General features: G+C 35.7%; 3 protein-coding genes across 5 annotated transcripts; 2 read left to right on the top strand and 1 right to left on the bottom strand.

The window, feature by feature from the left end:
- The first annotated feature begins 18 nt into the window (after nt 1–18).
- LOC122303925 (beta-glucuronosyltransferase GlcAT14A-like) lies at nt 19–4,911 on the top strand. 3 transcript variants are annotated; one of them, XM_043115917.1, is made up of 5 exons: nt 19–224; nt 542–1,487; nt 2,922–2,997; nt 3,100–3,215; nt 3,587–4,255. In XM_043115917.1, exons 2-5 carry the CDS (start codon nt 887–889, stop codon nt 3,856–3,858), a joined length of 1,065 nt encoding a protein of 354 aa, XP_042971851.1. In that variant the 5' UTR covers nt 19–224; nt 542–886; the 3' UTR covers nt 3,859–4,255. The 3 variants fall into 3 exon arrangements, with proteins under 3 accessions (XP_042971851.1, XP_042971850.1, XP_042971849.1); XM_043115916.1 differs by lacking the exon at nt 3,587–4,255 and adding an exon at nt 4,266–4,911 and having other exon boundaries at nt 29–224; nt 830–1,487; XM_043115915.1 differs by lacking the exon at nt 3,587–4,255 and adding an exon at nt 4,266–4,911 and having other exon boundaries at nt 30–224.
- Nucleotides 4,912–4,983: 72 nt separating this feature from the next.
- On the bottom strand, nt 4,984–7,098 carry LOC122303927 (glutamate formimidoyltransferase-like). Its single transcript, XM_043115918.1, has 3 exons — nt 6,947–7,098; nt 5,622–6,033; nt 4,984–5,519 (listed from the first exon to the last, which is right to left on the bottom strand). The coding sequence occupies exons 1-3, from the start codon at nt 6,968–6,970 to the stop codon at nt 5,002–5,004; spliced, it is 954 nt and encodes a 317-aa protein (XP_042971852.1). The 5' UTR covers nt 6,971–7,098; the 3' UTR covers nt 4,984–5,001.
- A 5,770-nt stretch (nt 7,099–12,868) lies between these two features.
- LOC122303924 lies at nt 12,869–16,159 on the top strand. Its single transcript, XM_043115914.1, has 2 exons — nt 12,869–13,344; nt 14,514–16,159. Exons 1-2 carry the CDS (start codon nt 13,141–13,143, stop codon nt 16,017–16,019), a joined length of 1,710 nt encoding a protein of 569 aa, XP_042971848.1. The 5' UTR covers nt 12,869–13,140; the 3' UTR covers nt 16,020–16,159.
- The last annotated feature ends 2,984 nt before the right edge of the window (nt 16,160–19,143 follow it).

Below are 19,143 nucleotides of genomic sequence, written 5' to 3'. Positions count from 1 at the left end.
TATTAAATCCTGTATTTTTGCCACCAATTAAAGCAAACCAATTCTCCATATGTGTACGGTCCACTATATCTGTCTCAAGCTCAAGCTCTCTCTCTCTCTCTTTGCCCTACTTTTTCTCTTTCCCAAATGCTCGAAAATTCTTTTCTAGCAAAGGCAACTACTTCTACCTCAGAATCTCTTTCACAATTTAGTTCTTGAATCTTCTTTGAATCCTCTCTGCATGAGTAAGCATCTCTCTACTTTGTTTCTTTTTTTTTTTTTTTCCTTGAATTTTTTGGTTCATTTGATTTTATAACATTTGACGCAAGTCCCACTCTAAAGTTCTAAACCTCTCTTGGCTTTGAAGTATCTGAAACTTACACTCCAAGTGTGTGTGTTTTTTTATCCCCGTTTATTAAATTTGATAGATTTAGATCTGGGGCAGTTTCCAGAAAGAGCCGATTTTTATGTATTATGTATGAAATCTAATTGCTAGCTATTTTTTCTTTCATCCATTCTAGATGTCAGTTGTTTAATAGTTTTTTGCCTTAATTGCCTTCAGGTTCATTCACTTTCAATGATTTAGAAGTTTTTGGAGTCTGTTTGAGAACTGGGGAGCAAAACCGAACCCTTTTCACATGCTTTATGGGCTTTTCCAGCTCTTGATTTCAGAATTTGGGATTTTATTCATTCATTTGTGCTATAAGCCACAGGCTTAAATGTTATTCTTCATTTACTCATTAAGGTGGCTCTGGTTCTGTCACCTGGCCTACTTGCCTCTTTTTGGCACTCTTCTATTTAGTAGATTGGTGGGTTTTGCTTAGTTACTCAGTTTTTATGAGATTCTCAGCTAATTCGAAGAATTAGTACAAGCAGCTGGTGTTCGGCTAACGACCTGCAGACAAGTATGAGGAAAAATGCTAATTCCCACTCAGGAAGAGTATTCAGCGATAGAAAGTGGATTCTTCCATTTTTTGCGAGTGTGATTGTATCAATTATGTTGTTTTTGACAGCCATTTTTGGGCTATTTACCTCTCCCTATCATGGAGAGCAATTGCCGCTTGACAATGTTTCGTTTGCGAGATCAGAGGACTCAAATGGGTACTTTGTTGAATCGGATTTGGGAAGATCATTTGAGACTGATGGGGTATTGAAAATGCAAGCACCTAGATTTGCATATCTTATTTCAGGGACTAAGGGTGATAGTCATAGGATGATGAGGACCTTAAGGGCAGTATATCATCCAAGAAACCAGTATGTTCTACATTTGGATCTTGAGGCACCACCTCGCGAAAGGTTGGAATTGACGAATTTGGTGAAGTCTGATCCGACATTTCATGAAGTGGAGAATGTGCGGGTTATGTCTCAATCCAATTTGGTGACTTACAAGGGACCTACGATGATTGCTTGTACCCTCCAAGCAATTGCAATCTTGTTGAGGGAGAGCCTGCACTGGGATTGGTTCATAAACCTCAGTGCTTCAGATTATCCTCTTGTGACGCAAGATGGTTAGTGCCAAAATTCTCTCTTTGTTTGGTACAGTAAGTAGTCTTTGGTTGCTAGCCTTAGATATTGTTTTCTTGGTTGTAGTGGGCATTTATGCATGTTTAACCTGCTTTGGGAACAAAAACATATTCATCACTTGGGGCTTGAGCTTCTATAATCATAAATGTTCTCAAAAGACTGAGAATTGGTTGTAAAGTTTGACATTTTTGTTAATGTACTTGGCAACAGTTACAAATGGTGAATATATTTTGCATGGCGTTTTCTTAAGTGAGATATTGAGCACGTAGGATGTTTTTAGCCTCCAAAATGTAGCAAGATGTTCTTTTTCCCTTGGGTTATGTGGTTTATATTGACTGTAGCATTCCAGAACATGGTAAATGGTTCATTCTCAGTCAAGTTTTACTGATGGGTGAAAGTGAGTTTGGTAGTTGAGTACATTGAAGGTTTCTTCAAGAAAATCAGTTTCTCTTTTGTGTCAAGTTCTTCCACTCTGAAAAAAATAAAAAACTTCTAGAATCTCTCGTTTTTCTAATATGCTATGGGTTTTCTTGTGTGAAATAGTTTTATGAAGGGCAGCTTTTAAACTTTGGATAGATGGAAATGGCCTCTTTCTTGTTGGTATCAGTTTTGGGAATCCTTGGGGATCCTTATTTCTGCTTCATAGTGTGATACATAGGACATAATCACATACAGAGAAAGCCATGTTGGAAGAGCTGTTCTCTCTCCACTCACACACACATTCATTTATTTATTTATTTCTTCATTTTGGAGACAAAAATCTGGTCCTTGCACTCCTGTTCCTTTCTGTAATCGTTTATTACCCTTTCACTTGAATTCATTTCTTCTTGATGCGAAATTAAAAAATTACAGACTAATGAAAGCTTGATTATTGCTTCCTTGATCTTAGGTTTCTTAGATTCTAACATATGGATAAATGACTAAAGTTTGGTTGGAAAAAGTATTATAATTTACTTGGATGTATATCTTAAATTCAATCATCTTGCTCTTGAATGTATTTCTTTTTCGTAATCCACAAAGTGAACAAGTCAACTTTTGTCATTCCATTCTCTTATAAAAGGCTTTGCCATGTTTCATAATGCTACGCTATCAATAACCATGCTATTCTAAACTAGTTAGTTCTAATGCAACTCATGTTAGCACTGACCACAGTTTGGGGCTCAGTGCACCAATCAGTCGTGATATTAAATTCCAAAGCCTAGTTCTGTATCGCCCAGTTGCGATATATATATATTGTATTAAATAACTATGATCTGATTGGTTTGGCAGTTATTTAATACAGCCCTAGATGGTTTTGTATTCTTGATACTCTGATGTTGTAAAAGTATTTATATTTTACATAGATGCATTTATGGCCTTATTTACTTTTCTTTCTTTCTTCTGTGGAAGTAGAATGTGATTTATTCTTTGGTTTGCAGATCTGCTCTACGTTTTCTCTAACTTGTCTCGAAACTTCAATTTCATTGAGCATATGCAGATTACCGGATGGAAATTGTAAGTAAAATGTACAAGCAGTGTTCATGCTATTCTAAGAAGATTTTTCTCCTCTCCTTTATAATATTGATGATGGGGATGCCTTATTTACCTGCTTTGTAGGAACCAAAGGGCAAAACCCATAATCATTGACCCGGGACTCTACTTATCGAAAAAATCTGACATTGCTTGGACCACTCAACGCCGATCGCTTCCTACATCATTCAAATTGTTTACAGGTAAGTACGATGCAAAATTATCAGTGCATCAAGCGTAACAGTTCTGAAATGCATTTTATGCTTAAGTTATTAGCTGACAATGGTCCTTTCTTTTAGATGTTATGCCTCACTCTTTGCACAGCCAATCATATATCTCCTTGGTTTAGGATAAACACATTGGAAAACTTAATGCATTTCCGACAGTAGTAAAAAATACTTGTTAAAATACGTTTGATAAAGTTTTTGTTTTTTATAGTATTTTTTGTTTTTTTGGGTTTTCTTTTCTTTTGTTTTTTTGTTGGGGGTAGGATCATTCTGTCCCTTTTGTTTAAGATCTCAAGCTTCTCATTTTTATGCCTCTCTTACACGTCGTTTTTGTCATGCGCAATTAGATAGCAATGGTACATGTATATCGAGCGTTTGGGTACTAAGAGTACCTCAGGTACTCTCAACACTTTTAACTACTATTCATTATTTTATTATTAATTTTCACATATTTTTACTACTATTCATTACTTTTTACCTATGTTTTATTACTATTCATTATTTTATTATTACTTTTTACCTATTTTTTATTACTATTTATTATTTTATTATTACTTTTTACCTACTTTTTATTACTATTCACAACTCTCCTCAACACCTCTCAAGACCCAAACCCTAATGCCTGAAGGCATGTGGCTCTTCACACGTTGGCTATTTCATGGGATTTAGCTTCAGAGTAAACATTATATAAAGTGCTAGAAATCAACCGGTCAAGTTTATAATTATAAAATTTGAGAAAATTGCACTTGTTTATAGGGCAGTATATGTACTATTAGTTGCGTGGCATATGGCTGTGATCTCAGCGCTTGGGAGCTGGTTAGAATAGGAGGAGGTTCTTCACTGTTTACTACGAGGAAATCTCCTAATTAGTTGGTTCCCCTGCACATCGATTTCAATCTATATTTTTTGTACGAAATCTGGCAGTTTGCTGATTAAAATTTGGCATATTATCTGGTTTACTTAATTAAGGGTAAATTTGAATGAGATGGTCTGTGAAATTAATCCATTTTGAGAACTATTTTGCAGGATCAGCTTGGGTAATGCTAACCCGATCCTTTGTCGAGTACTGTATATGGGGATGGGATAACTTCCCACGAACTATCCTTATGTATTACACAAATTTCATCTCCTCTCCGGAAGGTTATTTTCATACTATTATGTGCAACAGTCCAGAATTCCGCAACACTGCAATTAGCCACGATCTCCACTACATTGCTTGGGACAGCCCTCCAAAGCAGCATCCCATCTCTTTGTCAATGAAGGACTTTGACAAAATGGTCAAAAGCAAAGCCCCATTTGCTCGAAAATTTGCAAAGGATGATCCTGTCCTAGACAAGATTGATAAAGAGCTTCTAGGTCGGACAACCCGTTTTGCCCCTGGGGCATGGTGTATTGGGAGCAAAGATGATGGAGCCGATCCATGCTCATTGCGTGGGAATGGTACAGTGTTTAGACCAGGTCCTGGTGCTGAGAGGTTAAAGGAGCTGCTTGATGTGCTGTTGTCCGAAGATTCTCGGAAGAAGCAGTGTTTATGACAATGGTAAGAGTCGGGTAACTCCCGAGTGTAAATTGGTGTATTGAGGGTATACGACTGATGTAAAAGTGACAGAATTTTGTTTCCTTATTATATTTAATTGAACATTTAAGTTATAAACACGACCCACTTCCTGAAGACGATATCTTCCCTCATGATGCGATTGACATTTTGTAAAAACTAAAAGACTCTTAGATGTGGCCAGGCCAGTAGATCAACAGTCTTTTATTAGTCTCTTTCAGCCGAGATTAAATTCATGTATTTGTCAACAATCATCTCCGGTGAAGAATCAGTAAAATATCCCTTTTCAACATCTAATCCTTCTTCAGCTGCTAACATCTCAACCTGGTTCTGGACCCGGTCTGCCCCAATTTGATTTGGCTCTAAGAGCATGCAAGCTATCTCGGTTGAGTCCTCACCATGAACCAAGCCCAGTGTTTGCACCGTTGGGAGGCCGCCTCCTCGAGCACTCACCATGCGAGCAATCCTTCGAGCAGCTGAAACATCTGTGGACATGATGGGTATGTTGTACAATGCCACCCATGGGCGTGCCCCAATCATTGTGATGCCTCTTGCTTGAGAAACCATTGTTGGACCTTCATCAGGCTTCTCTGAAAGTATTTCAGGCGTGGTCCATCCTGCCCACTGGTTGCCCATGAAGTTGGGCCGGTAAAATCCAAGCTCTCGTCTGATGGTGTCCAGAGCCTTGCCTGTCGGGTGTGCTGCAGCATACAAATATACTGGGACTGCCATATATTAAGAACAAGAAAAGGAAGTTAAAGATAAGATTTCAGCAGCAAATCGTGTTAGTATTGAATCTCAAACTACTTACAAAAGATTGGACCAACCTTGGAATCTATTGCCAATGTCTGCTGCCACTGCCCTAGCAAGCCAAGCTGCTTCATCCATTGATGCCCTGGCCAATGGATGGAGAAGGATGTCATCCACGACACCAAGGCGGGGGTGAGCCCCGGAATGGGTCTCAAGGTCAATGGTTCCAAAAGCAGCCTCTGCCATGGCTAGGATAGTTTGCTGCAATGGGCTGTAGATGGCACTCCCAGTGATGTCATGCATCACATATGAAACCAGGGTGTACCTGACCCTGTTATAAGCTCGATCAGGGAATTTGTTCACTATGACAGTTTCTGGGTCAAGCCTCCCAGCTCGCTCGATGGCATCAAGGGCAGCATGGTTTCGTGATTCTGAGATAAACAGCTTGCAGCATAGTAGCGAGGATTGGTCTATGGTTTTCTTCTTGTCCTTTGTTTCACGCATAGGGAATAATTTAGAAGTTAGAGAATCAAATGCAAAGCATAACTTTTGTCACTATGATTTTATTGGGGTTCTCATTATTCCAAGAAAAAAAAAATGAGAGAGAGAGAGAGAGAGAGAGAGAGAGAGAGAGAGAGAGAGAGAGAGAGAGGGATTATTTCACTCTCCTGTTCCTTATTTGAAAAATATACGTAAAATTTCCCCACATTTTGCTTTCTTAGACATGATGGATGATAAAACTACTTCAAAGGCCCACGTTGTCGGTGATGTGGGTCAATCCAAGCACTAAACTCTCTTTATCGTTTTTCTCATTTTTAGTGCCCATCCATTTCATTTTCTCAACTTCTGCTCGTAAAATCACTTGATTTTCAACGCCAAGCTGAATACACACATTCACATCTTGCTTCCACAGCCACTAGTCTTTGGTGAAGGTTACAGCTGTGATCATTCCCGTCAATGTCATTGTTATTATCAGAGCTATTTCATTTTAATTTTTGGGATCGTTCGGTTCTCTCTTCTCTTGCCTTTCCTCGATAATAGCTTCCAAAATGTTCAGTAACCAGCCCATCAGAAGTAAAGAACTAGAGGTAGCAAGCAAGCAATAAGAAAGTTTTACATCCATTGACTTCATTTTTAGCAACTCAACTTTCATTCCTTAAACCTGATCATTTTTAAGGCCGGTTGAGTACTACTGCAGGAAAAATCTCGCAATAAAAACTACTGGGTTGGCTTTTTCTTTACAATCATCACATCACTTCTCCGATTCAATATCATCATATTTCAACGAAAGTACCCAGAATCATTAGAAACTAGGCATGCTTATGTCAAGACTGAATGACCATGGCAGTGATAATATTGCAGCCAAAGAAGAAGAAGAAAAAGAAGATCATGAGCCCCTTACCTTGAAACTTGGGTCCAAATCCATTCGTTTCCTCTGCTCTGCTTGACCCTTGTTGCTGCTCCTACTTTTTTTTTTCCTCTCACGAGAACTAAAGAGGGTAGATGTAGGAGAATAGGGATGACATTAAAAGCCATATATTGAGATAATATTTATGTATATGTGAGTCAATATATATATATATATATATATATATATATATATTAGCACAGAAACCGTATAAACAAATGTCTGGCCTGGAATTTTCAAAAAAAAAAAAAAAAATATCTGGCCTGGCCTACAGATTGACGTGTAAATACTCAAATAATGAATAGGGAGGGCGGGGAGACACTTGTGATGGAAACATGACTCACGTGGTGCAACTCTTGAGCATCACAGACCGCGCTTCTCCTTCCATCTGCACCATTTGTATTGCAGAAATTGTCAATAGGGTTAAATTAATTAATACTTAGAAATAGTTTGTATCCTCCAGGAAGCAAACTTTATTTATTTTTCATGTCTTTATTTTTAAAGAAATATAAGATTAATTATGAAATTAAAAAATATTGGAGGAGTTGGGCATACATGAAAGCATTTGAAGCTAGACTTGACCTTTTGCAATGTCTTAACTTGTTGTCAAAGCATTAATTTAGTTGAATCATGTGTAGGGTGTGGTGGCCATATATAAATTCATATTTTAATTTGCAAAAGCATATGAAATTATATATTTTTTATATATCATACTGATTGACAATAACAAGTTTAATTATATATGTTGGCTATGATTATGTATAAATAAGTATTACTTGTTCAAAACATGGTGATTAGTTCTGCTTGACCACTGAGATTTTTTAGATTAGAATTTTGAGTTTTAAGATTAAATATTAAAATATTATATTTTAATATTATTATTGTATTGAGATTTGAAAAAAGTTAAATTATTTATTATATTTTATACGGGGATTTGAGAAAATTGTAATGATGAGATGAGAATTTTATATTTGAGATAAAAATTTCTTATGACCAAACAGTACCTAAATAAATGGAAATAATTTGAAATTTGAAATAATTGTCTAGCGGGGTTTGTAACCATTGCACAATGATTGCTGGTCAGTAGAACCCACTTCTTATTATTAATAACTTATATTATAATGTCTTATATATTTTTAGATTTTGAATTTTAAAATGCTTGTTAATTATATATATGATGCATTTCATTAATAGTTATAAGAAAACAACTAGTTTTCTAATTAATTTATGTTATGTAACCGATGTAAACAACACCTATGTATTCAAAATAATTAAAAATAAAGAGTTCAATATCTCCTCGAGACGTACGATGCATACGTGCCAAGTGTGCCTCATAGCACCCAAAGTTCATTGTCTGTGCGTTGTCTCGTGACGATATCTACAGTACTTTATTTGATGAATATGGGACTAACATTTTCGATCTCTATATACTTCAATGATCAGTTAATCCTCTCCATCATTGCATAATATACTATATATATATATATATATATATATTTTTTAACATACTTAAAATTGCTTAACGTACAATTGATCAACCCATCCTTTTCATAGTAAGAAATTGAGGCAAAGGTGACATGTGGTACTGCACATTCTCGTGTACTAAATATTCCTAGTTATTTAGTTTCTCAATATATTTGTGGGATAGAGACAAATTAAGTTGTGGGGGCTTTTTTTAATGATTTTGAAGTCTTGAATTTTCTTCAACTAACAATTCTAACAGGCGTTTTCACCTACTTTTCGTAGCTTTATCTTCTCATAAACGAGGTCATGACCGATAATGTCGAGTGCAGGCAGGCCAATCATCTATGTACATATAATTAAGATAACCAGAAGATACTTGTAATAAAAGAAAAAAATAAATATATAACACATTGCCTAAAATTGTAGCTTATGCTTTTTGAAAGAAACAAAATTAGCAAGCGTTGAATCCAAATCCAATTTCTTAACAATTTTCCTTTAAATATAGACAATTAAATTATTTGCAAAAACCTTATCCTCCAATTTGTTGCCAAGTAATAATATAGTCTTCAAGTTCCACCATTAGAGATTCAGGCAGATAATTTGACAAAATTGAAGTTTTGACATTAGAATCAATGATGTTATTCTTTTGGAATATTGACTTCTTTCTTTCTTGAAGATTAAGGAGGAGTAGGAGTCAGTGTTCTTTGTATATCGAGGAAGAAATTGGACAATTATGCTAATCGGAAGAAGTCTTCTACATACAAAGTGATCAAAGACCTATTACTGAGTAAGTGGAGAGGAAAGACCTCTAGAGATTCTTATCTCATTCCATTGTAGTGGCTCGATCAATAACCAATGGTGAAAACTAAAAAATCCATAGTTTCTTGGTAGAAACCCATTATCATGAATCCAATAATTTCTACCGCTTCCTATTGTTGATAGGTTGGCCGTCACTTTTACTTTTATTGGACCTAGAGTTGGTGTACGGGCCAAGCTGTAGAAGGGATGATGAGATAGTTCAAGGCGGAGGGAGAAATACAGGAGTTTGGCTTTTATGGAAGCTTTTAACAATTTATATATTGTAGCCTTTAGAGCTTTTATTTGCAGATCCCTTTGTTTAATCTTATAATAATACCTACTTTTTTTTAGGTTGTTTCCTTGGACATTCTATTCTCTTTTTCGAATTGTATTAAGACTTCACTCCTCCAATTACAAATTTGTTCGGATGATAGCCCATGGGGAAGGACTGATTTGAGGAATCTGTCCACTGACTGTTGAAGGTGCTGGCTGATGAAGACATCCCCAAAATGCTCTTCTTTCGTGCCTATTTCACTTGTTTACAACTGTTTGAAGTGCTAGCATGAGGAATGGAAGTGCAAGAATCTCATCCCGTACTGAGTGAAGTTCTTACGCAAGCAAAATAGCTCATTCTTCCATTTTGAGATCTATATAAATTTTAAGATCATGGTCGAGTCCCCTTTAATCGATATTATATTAGTAAAATGCTAGCTGCCTAACAACTAGTACAGTATAGTATGATAGAGCCGCCAGCTTCAAAGCTTACCTTATTATTACAGAAAGGGCCGGTTTATGTTCTTCTCTATCACACTTCACCATCCCATTGAATCATTTATTTTTTGCCAAAGGGACGCAAATATTTATAGAAAGATTTCTTATTAGAATAAGGTACCAGACCTTATGTCGACGACGTAATAGCAGGGTAGAGGAATTGGTCGAATTCTTGGACATCCTTTCCTCTACGTAGGCTTATGGAATCTCAGGTGGAAACAAAAAATCATAGCCAGACTCTCTCTCTCTCTCTCTCAAGAAGAGTTTCTCTCCACCTGATCTCGAGTGAGTTATTTTCCCTCTTAGTAGCCATCCTCAAAACCTACAATTCTCCCCTTATCCCAACCCACCAACCTCTCCATAGCTCATCCCTTATCCTCAATCCACCAACCACTTCAAAACTCACCCTTTATCCTCAACCCACCAACCATTCTCAGGTATGTCTTCAATTCAAACTGACATTGAAAAACTTATTAGACAAGCAACAACATTGTCATGGAGCGAGCTTAGTCTCAAATGGGAAACAGGTCCAGGAACCCATTTCTCCATCCTAACACTGGTTGGAAAGCTGGTAACTTCAAAGCCTTCAAACAAAAAAAATATTCCGTGCAACTGCAACTATTACGGCAGTTTGGAGCTTTGTGCTTGGTCTCATGATTGAAGATGTTGATGTTAATGTGTCCTTATTCACGTTCTTGACTCAGCAAGACAAAGAAAGAGTGCTGATCAACCGACCATAGAACTTCAAAGGTATATGGTACTTAGCATCTGCCCCCAGGTTCTAGTGTGCATAAGGTGGGAACTCAAATACTCTGTGTTTTGGATTCAAATCTATGGCCTTCCACTGAAAATGCTCACGAATCAAATTGGGCAAGTGCTGGGAAATCTTATTGAAGTGGATAAAGCCTTTATATTTGAAGTTGCATTAAGGCATTATTTAAAGATGAAAGTGGAGATTAACATTGAACAGCCTTTACTAGATGGATTCAACCTAGCTTGGCCAAACAGGGAAGTGAAAAAAATTCTTATTAAATACAAAAGATTATCGAATTTCTATAACTGTTGTTGTCGATCGGGGCATATTATGCAAGCCTGTCCAAAATTTTCAACAATGCCAGAGCACTTGTAGTATGGACCATGGATGAGGGTGGAGAAGTCGTTAAACAAGAAGAGCAATTTATTTGGCATGCAACAGCAACCTACTAATATCTTCCAAGTACCATGCATACATAATCCTCCTCCACAGATAGCTTAAACTCCAGTTTGCATTAGGGAACTAGCAGAAGGTCTATTCATAGCAATGAAAAATCCGGACAAACAATTAACAAGGAAAAGAGAAAGTGCACATGAAGAACTTGAAGCAACCCATCTATCAAGAAAGCTGGAGCAAATCTCTTCAAATTTTCACTGGGGTTTCATGTGCTGCCCAGTGGAATTCGATCACTGGTAGTCAAGCTTCCATCCCAGATGGTTCCCTTCATGAATAGGACCCAATATATGGCAATGAACAGTGGGCCAGCAACAAATTAGCATTCCTTTTAATGCCAGCAGTCAAAGCCCTCTTTTCTCTGACTGGCCCCCAAATGCCCATCCTATTAAACAAACCTATCCTTGGTTACCAATCTATCACACCAAGTGTTTTCCTTATTAAATCCACTGTTAACACAATCAAATCCTGTCTTTGCCAAAGTTTTTGAAAAAAGCCCAGTTGGTTCCAACTCTTTCATTTTTGGCCCATCGATTTACAAGCAAATCATAACTTAGTTTGAAAGTATTCAAGCTCAATAACATGTCAAGAATTGAGTGCAATCTAAGAGTCAGGCCCCTTGTGTAACCCCAGCTTAATAAGCAGCCATGGTAACAAAAAAGTCCGTAATGGAATGGAGATTGAAATGCCCCTTTCGGCCGAAATAGCTAGAATTTGATTAAAATGACCGAAATGAGACTGGAATGGTAGAATTTGGAATAAAATAGAATATATAATGGTATAGTGTACCGGACACTACACTAGAATAGGAAATTCTACACTAGAATGGGAAATTCCAATCATATCGACTGGTATGGAACGGAATTCACAATATTGCTTTAGGTCCCTTGCCCTGACTTTATCGTTTGTCTCCAGCTTTATGTCCAATTAAGTCTTGCTATTGTTAAACCATCTCTCCCTCCCTTTCTTTTTATCATAGTGGGTTTTCATCTTCAATGGGCTTTAAACTTGCACTCATGTTACTCCCTAGCTATATTTTGTTATGAGCTGCACATTTTGAACTTTAAGTGATATTTCTATTTTGAAATAAGTTAAATCTACTTGATATTACCATATATGAAGTCTTCATAGGCGGAAGTAGCAAGCAAATTGGTAGACCTCAGGTTCCCTGGCTAGCTTGCAAATGGCAAAAGCAAGTTAATTAATGCTGTATTCCTTCCCCAAAGAAAAAAAACCTTCTCCGTACGTAGTGGATATGGCATGTGAGATATCGTTGGATACAAGTTCCTTTCTGTCATGAATAGTTTCTCTTTTTATGTTACATGCTCATGAGGTTTGTATTGAATGCATGCATGCCTTTGAAAAACGGCAAACCCGGCCATATTAATATTTTTATATATGTGTTAATTAATGAAACTTCTTCGAATTGGAAAAATATTATTTTCACCCAGAAAAACATTTTTTAATTTACATGCATGCATATGCCAGATGGTGTATGTATTAATACGTCAATGGCAAAAAGCATAAAAAAAAAAAAAAAAAAAAATAATAATAATAATAAAAATAAAAGCTTTATAAAAACAAAAGGGCACTCTGGTAAATTAAGAACTGGTCAACATATGGGAAAAGCAGAAATAAAAACGCCAATGGTTTCCAGAATCAGCGCCTTAGACACGGTTCCCATGCTTCCTCCTCTTGATAATTCCGCTCTTTAAACACAGTGAGAGAAAGAGAGAGAGAGAGAGAGAGAGAGTAGAGTAGAGTAGTTGCATGGCCCTTTTTACATGACAAGCAACCAAAAATAATATGACATGATATGAACAACCCACGCTGAAGAAAAAGGAGAGAGAGATCGAGATCCATTTCTTTACTTCTTTCGTCCGTTTGTTTCTCTTTTTCCTCCCAAGATAAAAGAAATCTAGTTCATGATTTTTAGAGAGAGAGAGGGATGGCAATGGGGGGATCATACAAGGGGAATGCAGGGAATAGTTGTGGGCATAGAGGGAGGCCCTATGGGTTAATGCTTCTGCTGGCATTCGGTGCCGCATTGCTTGGGGTCATGGTCCTCCACAAGCTCAGAGAGCGCCGCATCTTCAACCTTCTTGTCAAGGAGAGAGACCGTGACCTCATTTCACTTCAGCTGCTATTGCAGGTAATTAATTCCTCTCTCTCTCTTTCTCTCTCATGCAATTTGCTTTGACTTGTTCATCTCCTTGCATGCCATATACATATATACATACATATACACGAAGAACATGCATTCTTTCTAAATCAAACGGAAAAACACTGGTAAATGCAAACGTTGTAGCTAGGATATGATGGTTCTAGGCATCTTAAACTGCATATATGCCTTGGGATCGATACAACGATATTTTCGGGGTTTCAGACACCGATGCATAATCGATCACATAATCTGTACCATTTGGCCGTAAACGCCATCTTCAAACCCGCTTTCAGCTAGCTGTTTTACCGGTAACGTACGTAACGGTAATATATATATATATATATATATATGGGAGATGATGCTAGTAATTTTGTTGCTTTTCTTGAATGTATGATCTTGGGAAGCTGGAAATATTATTCAAAACCATTAAATTCATACAAAGATCGAAAAGTGCAGTACTGAGCTCTAAAATGCATGTCATCATGATATTGAACAGAGAACTTTGGCGGCCTTGTTTAGCAATTTCATTTTTCATCTCAAACTACCATTTATTTTTCAAGATGAACAATAAATGATCAAAATTAACATTTTAGTATTCCAAATTACCAATTTTCCTCAATTTACACCCTCTTATATCCGGCCTTTGACCTGATGATCAATTATATAATGAAACACTAAATTTTCAAATAATTAACTGTCTGACACTATATATACTCGCTAATGTCTAATAAGCAGAAAACAAATAATAAAAGAACCAAGTCGGGGTTTTGAAGATTCCCGTCTATAAGCTATTTTGGTTTATTATTTTGTTTATTAATTTAATTTTTTTTTATGTATATGAAGGGTAGTGAAGTCATTTTAATTTATAACGATGATATTTTAGACAATTCACTCAGTTTCATTATATTCGAAGGGTCAATTGGATGGTGGGGTGCATATTTAAAAAACTGGTATTTTAAGATGTATACCAAATTACATATTGGCTTTAATAATTTGGGGTGCAATTTGAAAATTGAATGATAGTTTAGGGATGCAAAATGAAAACTTTGCATCAAATATACATAAAGATGAAGCATGAGAAAGAAAATCACAAATTCTTCAGTACCCATTACTTACTATTATTTATATATTCTATTTGGGTACACTCCCACGTACAGAAGGAGATAAATCACTCCAAGGAAATGAAACGGAAGAATGAGGTGATGAAAGCCAAGATATACTCCCTTAGAACCCAAAAGATGGAGCTTGACAGAAGGATCCTAGAGAAGCAGTCTACCATTGGCTCACTAAAAGACGAACAGAAAGCCATGGAATCTGCACTCGAGGAGAAGCAGAATGAAATCAAAATGCTAAGAGTGAAAGAGACTGATCCAGGAAAAGAAAATCCTCATGTGATAGCTCTAATGGAAAGCTTGAAGCACAAGGAAGCTGAAATTGAGGATTTGAAGCACCGTCTTGAATACCCAGTTAAGGCATGGTCAGCAAGTACCGATGACCCTTCAAGCCTGGCTGTGAATTCAACCATGAATGGAAGTCGTGTTGGCGGACAAGCTAAAACTGACGTTGTCATTAGCGCAGAAGAAGTTAAGAAACTGCATGAATCCAGAAATTACAGAGGTGGTGATAATTTAACGGTAAGTGAAGATAGAAGCAAACTTGAATCGAACAATTTCAGAGAGTCCGAGACCAAGGAAAGAGTTGAAGATGGAACTGGAAATTTAGTTGGTGATACTGACCGGAGGGAGATGATAGGAGAGCAGATGCAGAAGCAGGGGAAATTGCTAGAAGAGAATTTTAATAATGGAGGTCAAGCTATTGATAAGCCTATTGAAGATGGCCAAGGAAGTAAAAATGAAGATTCTCAAAATGGTGGGGGCGATTTCGAGGGTAGAAGAGATAAGGATATAGAGGTGACGGAAAAACTTCAAAATTCTCAGGAACCTCGTGAGATTAATAAGGGTGGGATTAAGTCAGAAGAGCCAGTCAACTCCGGAATTATCACTAGAATGAGAGGAAAACATGGCCATGTGAGTAAAACGAAGGCAAAGAGATGGAGAATGCTTGTGAAAAATAGGCACAATGGGCATCTCCTAAACAATGAAGTAGTGAGCATGAGAAGTAGAAGATTCTTTAGGGGTGATCAAGATGGAGTGAAGGGCAGAAATGAGGGGGCAGAAAGAGAGGAAGGAGAAATGGGTGTTGATAATCCAATCGAAGAAAGCAACGCTGTTAATGTTTCAGGTGCGGAATTGCTGAAGTCTACGAATCCTGATACAAATTATCAACGCGAGATATTGGAAAATGCCCAACATTCTTTAAATGAAGAAGTCCAGTTTCTGAAAAATATAAGTTCTAACGGTGAAACCAGCAACGTTACAGATGATGCTAGAAAGCAGAAACTGGAGGAAGGAAGACGGGCAGAAGAACACGAAGCCAGTGGTATTCAACAGCAGACAAGCAGCGGTGATATTAGTGAAGTAGACGATAACGCTGAACAAGTAATTAGAGTCGGCAACACAAACACAATGCCAGAAGAGTTGGAGGATGCCAATGTACAAGAATCCCAAATGGTAACAGCTGATGGTGATTTCTTTAAGGAATCCAAATCCAATGCAGAAGGAGAAGATCAGTACAAAGAAGAAACGGATGACTCCGAGTTTTAATATTGAACCGTTAAAACTTAATGCTTTTATGTATGAGGAGTTTTCTACATGCATGTTTTATGCGTGATTAGCATGCATGTTTAGCACCAAATGAAAAAGGAGACCGCCTTCCAAAGCCAGCAGAAATTAAATACTTTCTAGTCCGCTCCCTCATCCCCCTCTCGTATCTCTCTTTTTCTTTCCAGAAAACAAATATTGTTGTTGCTTTGGGGAATGGGAGGAGGCCCCCCTCCACACCCGGCGCTTCCCTAATTCCTCTACAGCTTTTTCGTCCAGAAAGTGTCATCAAAGCCCCTTTTTCTGGTCCTCACCTTCCTCCCATAGAAGTTTCCATCCGGTGGGAATAAATAAAACTAGAATAATATATATAAAATATTTTTTTTTTGTTATATTTTTACATAATTTTTTTTACGATATATAATAATCTAATAGGAAGATTTATAATAAAAATAAAATACGTTTAATATAACTTATAAATTAGAAAAGTATTTGATATGTCAATAATAATATATCATTAAAATAATATAAAAATATTCATATAAATATATTAAACAAAAGAAATATAGAGTGTCTAAAATTATAACTTGCATTATTTTAAACAAACAAAATCATCAAGTATTGAATCTAAATCAAAATTTTTAACTATTTCTCTTTCAATATAGACAACTAAATTATTTGCTAAGAATTTATCTTCAATCTTGTTGCAAAGCCTTGTTTTAATAATTTTCATAACTGAAAATGCTTGTTCATTAGTTGCTGTAGACATTGGAAGAGTCAAAATTAGACGAATCAATCTATCAATAAGATAGTACGTGTAACAGCCCGCTAGAAATTCAATTATGGAATTTCTATTGGTTTTAGGAACCTTGTGAAGACCTCATAAGTTTTCATGAATCTATTAATTGTATAGGTTTTATTCTAACCACATAGTTATTGTTATTACTCACTATGGTATCAAAAGTGTGGAATGTCTAATTAATTAAGTTAGAAAAGTTTTAATTGGACACCTTAGCATTGATTTTGGCCAAGTAATTTCATCCCCTACATGACTAATCAGATGTCTTCAAGAGGATCTAAAATGTTCTAGAAGGAAAAAAATCAAAGAGCTACCTCACTCTTCCAAGTCTATACTCTACCATTAGCAAATATCTTGACCTGATATTTGTGGATATTTTTGAGTAAAAATATCTTGAGCTGATTTTCGTGGATATTATTGGGTAAAAATATCTTGAACTGATTTTTGTGAATATTATTAGATAAAAATATATTGAACTGATTTTTATGGATATTATTGAGTAAAAATATCTTGAGCTGATTTTTGTAGATATTATTGGGTAAAAAATACTTACACTCAACTCTCACTTCAGCCTTATCTTTTTCTATATCTTGTGCATAAATATCTCCAACCCACTCCCCATGAAATCATCTTCATTTATACTTTTCATTGAAAAAATACCAAAACACTCTCTCGAACAACTTTTAGGTGTTTTTTTGTACACCCATCTCGAAGCTTTTGTAAGTGTTTTATCATAAAGTCTCCTACATAAAAGTTGTTTATTTTTTAGTCTAATTTACGTGGATAGCTTATTTGTTCCATTTAAAAATCATTTGATCAGTAAAATATTGTTTAAACTCTAGAAAGGTCATTCTGGAAGATAAACTAGAGAATATGTTATATTTTAGAGTTTTTGACCAAACTAATGGATAGATCTTGGTCCAAAATGTTTATGGAGTATTGTTAACATGTGTATATGATTATTGGTTGAGGATTTTTTGCATGATTAAAGGTTTTGATAAAATATTTTCTTAGATCTATAAACTTAGAAACTGGAAGATGAAAAATAATTTTTATTTTGAGAAAGTTTAAATTTTTGGTGGTTTAAACTTATTCCAATGGTTTTGATAATTTTATTGAAGGATCCTAAGCCTCTTATATACATGTTATAATATTATTTGAAGATATTTGATATTAGTTTCAAAAATATGAAATTTTATGCAAAGAGATATTCGGATAGACCAAAGTGTGAATGTTCTTGGCTAAATTTATGTTTTGGTTAATTTTTAACCATGTGATCTTGAATTATAAGCTTATATATGTTTTAAGACATCTTTTTAAATCATGTGATGGTTTGGTTTAAAGATCACATCTTTATAAGTCATAGATTAAAAGGATGATCAAAACAAGTTAGAAACAAAAATCAATGGAAATAACATATGGGAATTTCGGCCTTATGAAGTTTTAATAGTTGTGATTAGTTTTAAATTTTTCTAAATTGATATTTAAGTTTAGGATAAAATTTATATGAGGCATGTAAATTTTGGAGTTAGCATGCAAAACCCTTAAGTTAGGGGTAAAATGGTCATTTTCTCACATGTAGATGGTAAAATGAAAATTTTACTCTTAAGTTAGTATTTTTTCATATTTTAACTTACTAGCAGTTTACTGTATATGTGTGCTAAGTAAAGGAACTACAATATATGTATGTGTATTATCATATATGTCATGCCATGCCAAGTTATCACATATTTATCTGTTACACAGAACTTATTCTGTCGTGAGTTTTTATCTGTTACACAAGATATTCTGTGACTTATTACTATACATTGCAAGTACATTATGTTAAATATGTCATCTATTACATGTATGTCAAGTCATGTAATATTCACTGTTACAAGTATGTCATGTTAAATGTGTTGTCTATTACATGTTATACCATGTTACGAAATGTTTCTATTTCAAATACGTCATGTCTTTCAAGTTACGTTCAAGTTTGTTATGTCTAGGATACTCGTGATGAAATCATTATGATTGTCCGAGCATCTCCTTTTGTAATTCATGTGAGGTACTTTTGGCGAAATCATTTTGATTGTCAAAATTCAGTTCAAGTTCAGTTATGCTTTAATTACTTATGTATGGGGTTACAGTAATTGTGATGCATACACTATGTGAGACACAACAATTGTGACATATAAAATACATGGGGCCATAACAACTGTGGAGTATGTATTTAAGCAGTTAAAGAATAAGTTTAAGATCAAGTTTTGTTATGTCATGTTATGTTCATGTACCTATTATGTTCATGTCAAGTCAAGCTCAGTTCACATTTCAATTTAAGTTATGTCA

The sequence above is a fragment of the Carya illinoinensis genome, chromosome 3 (assembly GCF_018687715.1).
Source record: "Carya illinoinensis cultivar Pawnee chromosome 3, C.illinoinensisPawnee_v1, whole genome shotgun sequence".
Taxonomy (NCBI): domain Eukaryota; kingdom Viridiplantae; phylum Streptophyta; class Magnoliopsida; order Fagales; family Juglandaceae; genus Carya; species Carya illinoinensis.
This window is presented reverse-complemented; position numbering and strand designations above follow the sequence as displayed.

Bases quoted from the DNA above. Each gene is read 5' to 3' on its own strand.
- LOC122303925 (XM_043115916.1), top strand. From the start codon at position 887: ATGAGGAAAAATGCTAATTCCCACTCAGGAAGAGTATTCAGCGATAGA. The intron at 1,488-2,921 runs GTTAGTGCCAAA...TTTGGTTTGCAG, and splicing joins TCCTCTTGTGACGCAAGATG to ATCTGCTCTACGTTTTCTCT. The intron at 2,998-3,099 runs GTAAGTAAAATG...CCTGCTTTGTAG, and splicing joins CAGATTACCGGATGGAAATT to GAACCAAAGGGCAAAACCCA.
- LOC122303927 (XM_043115918.1), bottom strand. From the start codon at position 6,970: ATGGATTTGGACCCAAGTTTCAAG. The intron at 6,034-6,946 runs GTAAGGGGCTCA...CGTGAAACAAAG, and splicing joins ATTTGGACCCAAGTTTCAAG to GACAAGAAGAAAACCATAGA. The intron at 5,520-5,621 runs GTTGGTCCAATC...AATATATGGCAG, and splicing joins CATTGGCAATAGATTCCAAG to TCCCAGTATATTTGTATGCT.
- LOC122303924 (XM_043115914.1), top strand. From the start codon at position 13,141: ATGGCAATGGGGGGATCATACAAGGGGAATGCAGGGAATAGTTGTGGG. The intron at 13,345-14,513 runs GTAATTAATTCC...TCCCACGTACAG, and splicing joins CACTTCAGCTGCTATTGCAG to AAGGAGATAAATCACTCCAA.